At 41.8% G+C, this 9379-nt stretch overlaps 1 protein-coding gene across 3 annotated transcripts in view; it reads left to right on the top strand.

Moving 5' to 3' along the window:
- PHIP (pleckstrin homology domain interacting protein) overlaps positions 1 to 9379 on the top strand; it is a 107382-nt gene continuing 98003 nt past the window's right edge. Inside the window, exons 1-4 of one of the 3 annotated variants that reach the window (XM_063389508.1) lie at positions 1 to 380; positions 490 to 548; positions 730 to 759; positions 917 to 976. In XM_063389508.1, coding sequence (XP_063245578.1) covers positions 335 to 380; positions 490 to 548; positions 730 to 759; positions 917 to 976 — 195 coding nt within the window. In that variant the 5' untranslated portion in view covers positions 1 to 334. Of the gene's footprint in view, positions 381 to 416; positions 760 to 916; positions 977 to 9379 lie in introns of those variants that run through there. The other 2 variants (XM_063389506.1, XM_063389507.1) reach the window with 2 other exon arrangements.

Here is a 9379-nt window from a genome sequence, read left to right as displayed (position 1 = left end):
GGGGCGGCGCGCGGGGCCGAGGGGGCTGAGGAGGGGGCGCGGAGGAGGAGGGGACTCTTTCTCCGGGCGGAGGGATCGCGCTCGCTCGCGCTGGCTGGCGGTGGCGGCGGCGTTGGCGGCGGGCGGCTGCGAGTTGTTGTTTCCTCCTGCGGCTGCTGCTGCTGCTGCTGCCCGTGGGTTGAATGGTGGAGCCGAGACTCTCCCCGGTGAACGAGCAGTGACAGCGACCGGGCGGGCGCATTTCGCTGGGACCCGACGCTGCCGCGGGAGCGCGGCCCGGGCAACCCCCCTTCTCCCCCTTTCCCCCCCTCCCCTCCCCGGTTTTCGCCTCGCCATGTCCGGGGACGGCGGCAGCCGGCACACGGCGGAGCTGCGAGCGGGTGAGTGGTGGCCGGGGGAGCCGGAGAGGGGCGGCGGGCAGGGGGAAGAAAGGGAAGCCCGCGGGAAAGGGGCGAGCTCCAGCCCTGACGGCCTCTTCTCTCCCCGCAGAGCTCTACTTCCTCATCGCTCGCTTTTTGGAGGATGGACCATGCCAACAAGCGGCTCAGGTAGGGGATGGAGGGATGGATGGATGAAGGGATGGATGGATGGCGCCGCCGGGCCTGGCGGGGAGGGGGCGGCCGGGCAGGGCGGCTGATCGGGCGGCGCGCTGGCCCGCCTCGTCCTCCTTCTCCCTTTTTCTCTCTTTTTGAAACCTTTTCTCACGCTCCGCTTTTGTTGTTACTGCAGGTCCTGATCCGAGAAGTGGCGGAGAAAGAGGTAAGAGCGGCGCCGCGCACCCGGCACTCGCCCCGCCTGCGGCCTCCCTCCCCCTTCCCTCGCTCTCCCGCTTCCCCCGCCCCATCCCGGGCGCTGCCGGGGGGCTCCTCGGGGGAGGGGGAGCCACTCACGGGGCGCCCTCTCTTCCCTCCCTCAGCTGCTGCCCAAGCGCACGGACTGGACGGGCAAGGAGCATCCCCGGAGCTACGAGAACCTGGTAAGAGGAGCAGGCACTGGTAACAGGAGAGAGCGCTACGGCGGGCAAAGTTGTTTTTCCCCCTCCCTCACTCTCCCTGAGCAGCCCGGTAAAAAAATTGAATTTCCCGCAAAAAAAAAAAAAAAAAAAAAAAAAAAAAAAAAAGGCAAGTCAGAAAAAAAAGCAGCAAAACTTTGGATTTTTTTAATTTTATTTTTAATTTGTACAACAGCCTCTGTTCCTCCCTGCGCCCCCTCTCAGTGCCCCGGGGCGGGCTCGGGCCGGGGTCCGGCCGGTGCCCGCCCGCCCGAGCGGGGTCAATAACAACGCGCGCGCCGGGCCCGGCCGCGCTCGCTCCGCGACGTCACGGACGCGGTGCGGGCGGGCGCCACAGCCGCGCGCGCGGCGCGGCGCCGGGCGGGGCGGGGCCAGCGGCGGCGGGTGCCGGGGCGCGCGCGGCCGTGCGGGGGCGCTGTGCGCTGCCGCCCGCGCGCGCACACAATGGCGCGGCCCGGCCGGGACCCGCAGCGCTGAGGGGCTCCGGCCGCCCCGGGCGTGCCCCGCCGCTGAGGTGCGCTCTGTGGCCTGGAGCCTTTTACACACGGTGTCCCTGGTGCGTGGGAGTAACCGGGCTTGCCGGGGTCGCATCACAAAATTTGACTTCGGTGGAATTTTGGTTTGTTCTTTTTTAAAGTTTCATAGTGTGTGGTTTTCATCTAGGGTTGGATCAGTGATAAAACAAAGTTTTACTCACTGCGATGTAGCTCTGGCTAACAGAGAGGGGCCTGATTTTTTGTTTGTTGTTTTTTGTTTTGTTTTTTTTTTTTCTTAACATGCTGTGAACTGCAGCAGTTGGGAAAACATCACTTGGAAGGTGTCTGAATTGTGTGTGTTAGCAACTTGTTGCTAGTATTGTTTTCACTGCAGGTACACTATTAAATAATTTAGTGTCTGAATTTCTGAAAACGATTTAAGAGAGAGACTGAGCCCCGTTTGTGATGCTCATCAAAGAGAGATTTCCCTTGCTGGTTGCTTACAGTAGTTCTGAACTCCAGTACTTCTGAAACATAGATATGTTGAGAACTTCTGAACTTACACAAAAGGAGACAGAACAGTTTCCATCTGTAATGCCTCCAATAAAGACTGTTGCCATACACATTTTTTTAATTCAGTAACAAATGTTAGAGTACGAAGCATAGGTGTTGTAGTTACAACAGCTTTGCTTACAGCGTTGCTTTTTTTCTGTGGCAAGAGTTGCATTAGCACAGGAATTTTCATTTGTACAGTGTGGAAGAATTGATACCAATTAGCTTTTGGAAAACATGGCAGTACTTTTGAACTTCCTTGAAATCAAATATGAGGAAACTCAACCGGGAATTGGAAAGTGCATGATATATGATGCTATTCTCATTTACTTACTTATTTGTAAGGCTATGAGGCCGTTTTACCCATTGCAACCATGGCTAGGAGTTGCTTGGTAAAGCTTATCAGTAATCGTTCTCTTTTATCCTATAAATTATAAAGACTTGGAGGTACAGTCTTAGTGTAGCATGGATTTGAGTTTCTTCTATGTAGTGAGACTATAAAAGGATGTGAAGAAGGAAAGAGTGAGGACAAAAACATTTTAAAGGTTGAAGTAAGAAGAGTTGGTGAGAAATAAATTCATTCAGACCTTTTCCAAGAAACTTCTTTTGTTTGTGGAATGGAGAGAAATGCCAATTTAGTCTGCATAGGTATGTAATGATATAAGATGTACTTACTCAAAACTTGGACTTGATGCTGGAAACTTGTAATTGGAGAGGTGATGCTGACTAGGTCCTTTCTCTTTTCCTAGTCTTCTGTTCATAACTAAGTTTCCTTAGACTTCCTATTAAACATTTCTAACTGCTTTCCCACCTTGTCCGTACCTAGATATTGGGGGGAGGGGGAGGTGTGTGTAATTGGTTTCTTTATTCTTGATGCTTCTCTCCATCCTGTATTTGTTCTTGCCTCAGTTGTCAAAGCTGTGTGAACTTTGTATTGCTTGACATTTTAGGCATGTGAAAGCTGGCACGGAAGTGCATTTGCAGCATGACAGTTGCATTTCGTACAAGAGTTTTTCACTGTATCCTGTGTTATGAAACAAAAACTTATTTGTCTCAAACCCAAAGGATCCTTAGCTTTTGAGATAGAGAATGAATGAGCTAATATTGTTTCTTTTGGTTTTGTTTTATTTAATTTTTTTTCTAGCTTTAAGATGCCAACTCTTCCTATTCAAAATGGCATGTTTTGCCATGTTTTGATACCATTTCTCAGACATGACTGCCCTGAGCTTTCATTAAACTTTGTAGAAAGGTCTGAAGGGATAAAAGGCTGATATAGAAAATTACCAGTAAATATAGTGTTAGACATCTGACTTTTACTCTGAGAGGAAATAAGGGCTCTGTGCAACTGGGATGAAATTTAATCCCGAGTTTCTCTTTCGTTGTGTGCAAAATCATGCCTTTTATTATACCTATGTTTTTAATAAGTAATTCCTTTAATATACATATATGTATATATTTTCAGGAGATGATGATGTTTCTGATTTTGTCCTCATTTGAAAGCATTCATTTAAGCATTTATTTTTATTAGCGTTAACTTTTTTGTTTTTAGGCCAGAATTCACAGCATTAGATGTTTTATTTTTGTTACTTAATTTGTGCAAATAAGGTTAAATCTGGTGCAATTTTTGTTTTGCAAGTTACTTTGATTTTTCTGTTAGGCCAGTGAAAGTAAATGTTTCATTTTCTTAAATAAGCTAACACCATGCTGTGCATGCTTGTAATGCTACGGGTAAATACATGAGTTTAGAAATGCGATTATATTATTAGATTTTTATTACATTCTTAAGTGATTTTTCTTGAATTTCAGTATTCCTATATTCTATTTTTCTAGAGTCAGCATGTGTGGTATAAATCACTTGAACATGGCTTTGATAGTGTAGTTTCTTATTTCAGAGTGGTAATCTCATTCTAATATTGCCAGTGTTAAGATTTCTGTTTGTGCTGTGAGAATTGAGTCCCCTGTAAGCCACTTCCAACGTAGGTCTGCCAAGGAGGATGGGACTCTTCTGTAAGAGTCCCGTTTTCTCAGGGTGTTTTGTGTTGTCTTGCTTTTGTTGTGAAAACTTGCGAATTGTAAGATAGCTATTTTTCTCTCTTTTTTAAAGATTAAGGATTTCTGACTATGGGGGACAGGAACTGAGAAATTTTAAGAGTTAACAGCTCATTTACCAGCAGAGAAAGGCAACCCTGTGAATTGTTTTGTGGATAAGATGTTTAAGTGTTGCGTTGCATTTTTCAGCTTTTCAACACCTTTGTTAGGGCTTTTGTTACGGGCGAGCTTTGGTGCATCATTTGACTCCAGGGTAATGTTTTTTTTGCCGTTGCTGTTTCCCTGTGGGTGTAGCTGCTCTAATTGTATGCCGTGCATGAAAGCTGTGCGTTTCTGCTGCGTCCTTTGTGTAGGCACGAGTGCTCATCCGAATGTGTGGTTAGTTGGATGAGGCAGCTGAACTGTCTGAATAATGAGCGGTAATTTGAAGATGGCTCAGCTCTTTTTGTGTGCTGCACCATGGGTCTTACCAGCACCAGAGGGAGATGATGGGAGTGGGTGGGGAGGAGTTGGAGAATGTGTTGCAGTTGCTTCTTTTGGGAGCAAAGTAGACTTCAGTTGAATGAAACCAACTGTTGAGATTCACTTCCGACAATTTAGAGCTACCATAGGGAGTGTTGTGGTTTGGTTTGTTTCTTCTTTTTAAAAGGTCTTCTATGGTACAAGCACCACAGTAGATGATCACAACTCTTGTGTACATTTTCTTATCCAGGATATTAATGTAATTGTCATTTTCTCTGTTAAATTAGAATTTTATTCACAGTGGTGGTGGCTGAGGAGGGAGAAGGCTGGGACTTCACACCAAATAGGATGGCCCAATATGTTTAATAGATAGTGTGTCTTGGTCTCAGGAACTGTTGATGATTTTCTTGCTGGCATTTGTGCCTTTCTTTTCTTCAGCCCACAATTATTAAATGTGATTCAAGTGAAAATTACAAACCAGTTTTTTCAGGCCATTCGATTGTTCTTTTTTTGTGGTGCAAACCTATATGAAGTTACAAAGAGTATCAGTGGGACTGGGACACTGAAGTACATTGATACTGTGTTTCTTTGTTTATGCAGTAGTTAAGTCTCCTAGGCAGAATTGTAGTTACTATTTAGAAATTCTGTTTCCTAATAAGTAACCAGAAAATAAGTGGTGTGTTTCTTTAGGATAGATTGTTCTGTAAAGATATTCAAAGAAATAGGGAGCAAAATTAAAACTTGGGTTGAATCAGAGAGCTGCATTATCACCTAGTTTTTATTAACACTATTTTGGGAACAGTCTATACAATATTTTGGAAGGTGTTCTGAAAGACTTGGCAGTGTGGCTAAGAAAACCTAAGTATTCTGATCGGTATCCTTAGCCAGATTTTTGGTCTCATTAACAGTGCGTCTGTTGGACATATATCAACTTCAGTGATCTCCTCTGAGTTCCAAAAGACAAGTGCTTCTGCTCTGCAGACTAATCCCATAGTTGACAACTTAGGTGATGTTAAAACCTCTGTTAAAACTCTTATATTTTGATATGGGAGAATACTTGTTTCTTTGCACCGCACAACTCTTTGTTCTACAGATAACCAAGATAATTGGCAAAACCAAGTGTTTCGTGCTAGTACTTTAAAACTGGGACTAAGAAACACTTTTGAGAGATAGTGTGAAGAGGACTATCAAATTTCTAAAGTGTAACTTTTGCCTAAGAAACCCCAAACCCAACAAAACCCAAAAAACGTTATGAGCAAATTTAAGAAAGGCAAACAGCTACAGATAATTTACAGGCACAGCTGAACCTCTTAGTTCATAAGGCAAAAAATGCTGCTTCTGCTCACACCTTCTCATGTGGTAAGCTTGAGGCACACTTTATACTAAAGCTTGAATTTATGTGCTCTGGCCTCACACCTATTAAGAGCGTTAAGTAGTTGAAAAAATAATGTGTTCTTGGGATGGTTGTTTTCATATAGATGTATTTATTTAGAGAAAGGGTAATCTCACAGTAAAGTAATAGGCATTGTGATTGGAAATAGTGGTTAAATATTCATATAGTTTTAGCTCAAGCAGAATTAGAAACAATATGTTTTGGGAAATATAGAAGAAACAATATGTTTTGGGAAAAATGGTTCTCCCTCCCTGTGGTTGGTTGGGTGCCCTGTCTCCCCAGACCACCTCTCACCTCCCCTCTGAAAAAAAGAAAAAAGGGAATGAGCATTCTTCAGAGAAGACGACTTGCATTTCAGTGCAATTCCTACTTTTAAAGTGATAAGGCAGTGGTTGGCAGTACACAATGCTCTATTAGATTGATGATCTGATACAGTACAACAATTACTGTAATTCAATTTGGGGCTTGTTTTGGGTAATATGTTACATAAGCAGGATAGTTAAAGTAGGAGAGTGGCTGGTGTTAGTAAGACTGAGCTCTCACATCTTGGAATATAGGTAGCTGACTGATGCAAGTTTTGTTGTTAAATGTGTGGAGATGTGTTTTTCTGAAACATATTTACAGCCAGCCTGGTAGTTAAGCATGTTGACTGTTAGCAGGGTGAGGGGGGGACCTAATAATTTTTGGGAGAATGTTTCAGTGTGTGGAGTATTTGGAGTACTAGAATAAGGTCATATTTTACTTGATGTTTAAAATGCTGGTGGTGAATAACTGCATTATGTATTGCAAATTTAACTGAAGAGTCTAGGTCAAATCACGAGTCTTTTGTTTCATTCATTGTGATTCTAATGCTGAATTATGCTGCAGAATAGAAATCAAAATATGAGCACTTAGATTTATTTCAAAGGTAATAACGATTTGTACATTAGTCCAGATAGCTGCGTAGCTGCATTTTGTGTATTTCCATGCTGCTTGTTTGGAATAGGTGAAGTTGGGGGTAGTTGGTAAAGGGACAGGTTTGAGGGTAATACTGCTTCTGATTTTTCTAGAAAATAATATTTATGCTTAAGATCTGAAAATTTTCTACTTGCTAACAGATTTCTAATTTATGTTACAGTAATAGTTAAGAAGTGTTAACTTATGTGAAAAGCCTGTGAGAAGGAAAAGAGAGTTTATTATTTTACCTTAAAAGCACATCTTCTGTGCATTTCTTTTGGAAGAACGGAGCAGAATTAGATATTGAAGAAAGTCTAATAGGGCAGGGAAGAAAAACAGCTAAAATTTCAGCTGGGGGGTACTGGCAGAGAAAAAATCCTGCACTTTTTCTGCTGTTGGACATCACAGTTTTGGCATATAATTTTACAATTCCTGTCTGTAGAGTCCAGCTTTCATTTTCATTTAGAGCTGTATGAATTTTAAGCACTTGTACATCTGTTATTTTTTTCTTTTGCTTTCCTTTTGCTTCCTTTTTCTTCTTGAAATCAGAGATTGGTATCAAACCACATTTCGTTCTATTCTTTCATTCTATTAATTTCATATTTCATTCTGAGTTGTCTTGAGCTTTTCTGTTTCTGACAAAGCTTCTAAAGTTACCATTAAAACAAAAATTTTTTTGTTTTGTTTTGTGTCAGAAATCTGACTTGAAAGTACTCTGGATGTGGATTTTGGGGGCTGTAGGAATATTTTTGTTGATTCTAGGTTCTTTTTGCAATAATTGTTTCCTGGTAGGCCACACCATGGAACAATCTGAATAAACTTAGTTTAGTGTATTAAATAAACTAACCTTGTCCTGTCTTGATTTGTTGCTACCAAGTTGTTGTTCTCTTTTCTGCAATTCTTGTTTTTTCTTTTTCAAAAGGACGAAATTGGGTGAATTTCTGTTACAGTTTTTTAATTTGTGACTTCCACTATAATAGTCACACATACAAATTAGCACAGGAACAGACTTCCTAGAGAGACCATCAAAGCCCCAGGCCTCTTGCTGTCTGAGACATTTGGACAATGTCCCTAACACTGTACTTTTACTTTTGGTCAGCCCTGAAGTGGTCAGGCGGTTGCAGTAAATAAAGAAAGAAATTTTTTCCACATTTTATTTGTTTGTAGAAGAAGAAAAGGAAAAGAAAAATCAGTCCAAATAAAACATTAAATAAGTTTTCCTGTCTGACTTTACACACAAATGAAACCCACCTTTTTATTTAAGTTTCTTGTGTGTACTTTAGCTTTATGGAGGAAAACGAGAGCCAAATGTTGGCTGTGCATGGTTCATGAAATAGCTCTATAAACTTCCTGGAACTGACAAGTGTTTAAATGGGCAATGCCACTTCTGTTTTGGCAAAGCTACAGCTCACCAAGTATTGTTGAATCAGTTTGTTAATGAGCTGCTGCGAATGCTGCTTAGTAGTGAACTATGATTACTGAGACAAATACTGGGAGGAAGCATCACACAACTACTGCATAACGTGGCATAAATAGCTCTTTTCACACAAATGGACTTAAATGAGAAGAGACAGGAGTGTGGGTGTAAGGTATATATTGAGATCTTTAATACAGATGATCAAGAACAAAACAGACAGATACCTCTTATCAAAACATTTGCTCTAAAAACGGCAAGAGGAATTGAGCCTACCTAGTTTCTGCTAAAATAAAAAGTGAGCACATGGCTGATGACAAATCATGAGAAATATGACTCAAGTTGTCAGCTTGCTGTAGTTTTGGAATGTGTCAGAGATGATTTACTTCATTTACTTTAGCTTTTGTGCATTTCTTAGGATGTGTAAAACTGAAGGGTCTTGAGCAGGATAAAATCACAACTGTATTGCGTATTTAGTTGTGTTATTCATGGTTAAATTAAAAAACCCAGTAGTTATTTATCTTTGAGAGATGAATTCCGATTCTGCAGATGTAAATTCTGGTTTCAGATGGATTTAAGCAAAGAGCAGTGTTTGTTAAGCTTTTGTACTCCTTTTGATAGGAGCAGAGGAGAACAAAAGCTAAGGCAATGGATCAGGGCTGTTGATGGCAAAAGGTGCATGCAGCTTCATAACTTGTTACAGCTATTTAGATATTTTAGAGCTCTCATGCATGTACTTTGACTGTGATTTCTCCTTTAAGCAGAAAAAAGCATGTTGATTTGCTATTCTGATTAATTTTTCTTATAATAATAATTCTGAATTATTTTTTGCCACTCTTCCGTGTGTCTGTCTGCTGACATTGAATTTAGCAATTTTAAATTTACTGATCTTTATGATGAGCTCCAATTTTATTTAAAAGAAAGATAATTTTTAATAATTTTTTAGAGAATACATTTTTTCACTTACAAATTGTTTGACTTTTAGGCAGCCAAATTCAGACAGCATGCCAGGCTTTCTACAAATGTAATATAATCCACAGAAGGAAAACTCCTCTTTCCAGGAAGCAGCTCAACATTGGCCTGCC

Source organism: Prinia subflava, chromosome 2 (assembly GCF_021018805.1).
Source record: "Prinia subflava isolate CZ2003 ecotype Zambia chromosome 2, Cam_Psub_1.2, whole genome shotgun sequence".
In the NCBI taxonomy this organism is placed as follows: domain Eukaryota; kingdom Metazoa; phylum Chordata; class Aves; order Passeriformes; family Cisticolidae; genus Prinia; species Prinia subflava.
This window is presented reverse-complemented; position numbering and strand designations above follow the sequence as displayed.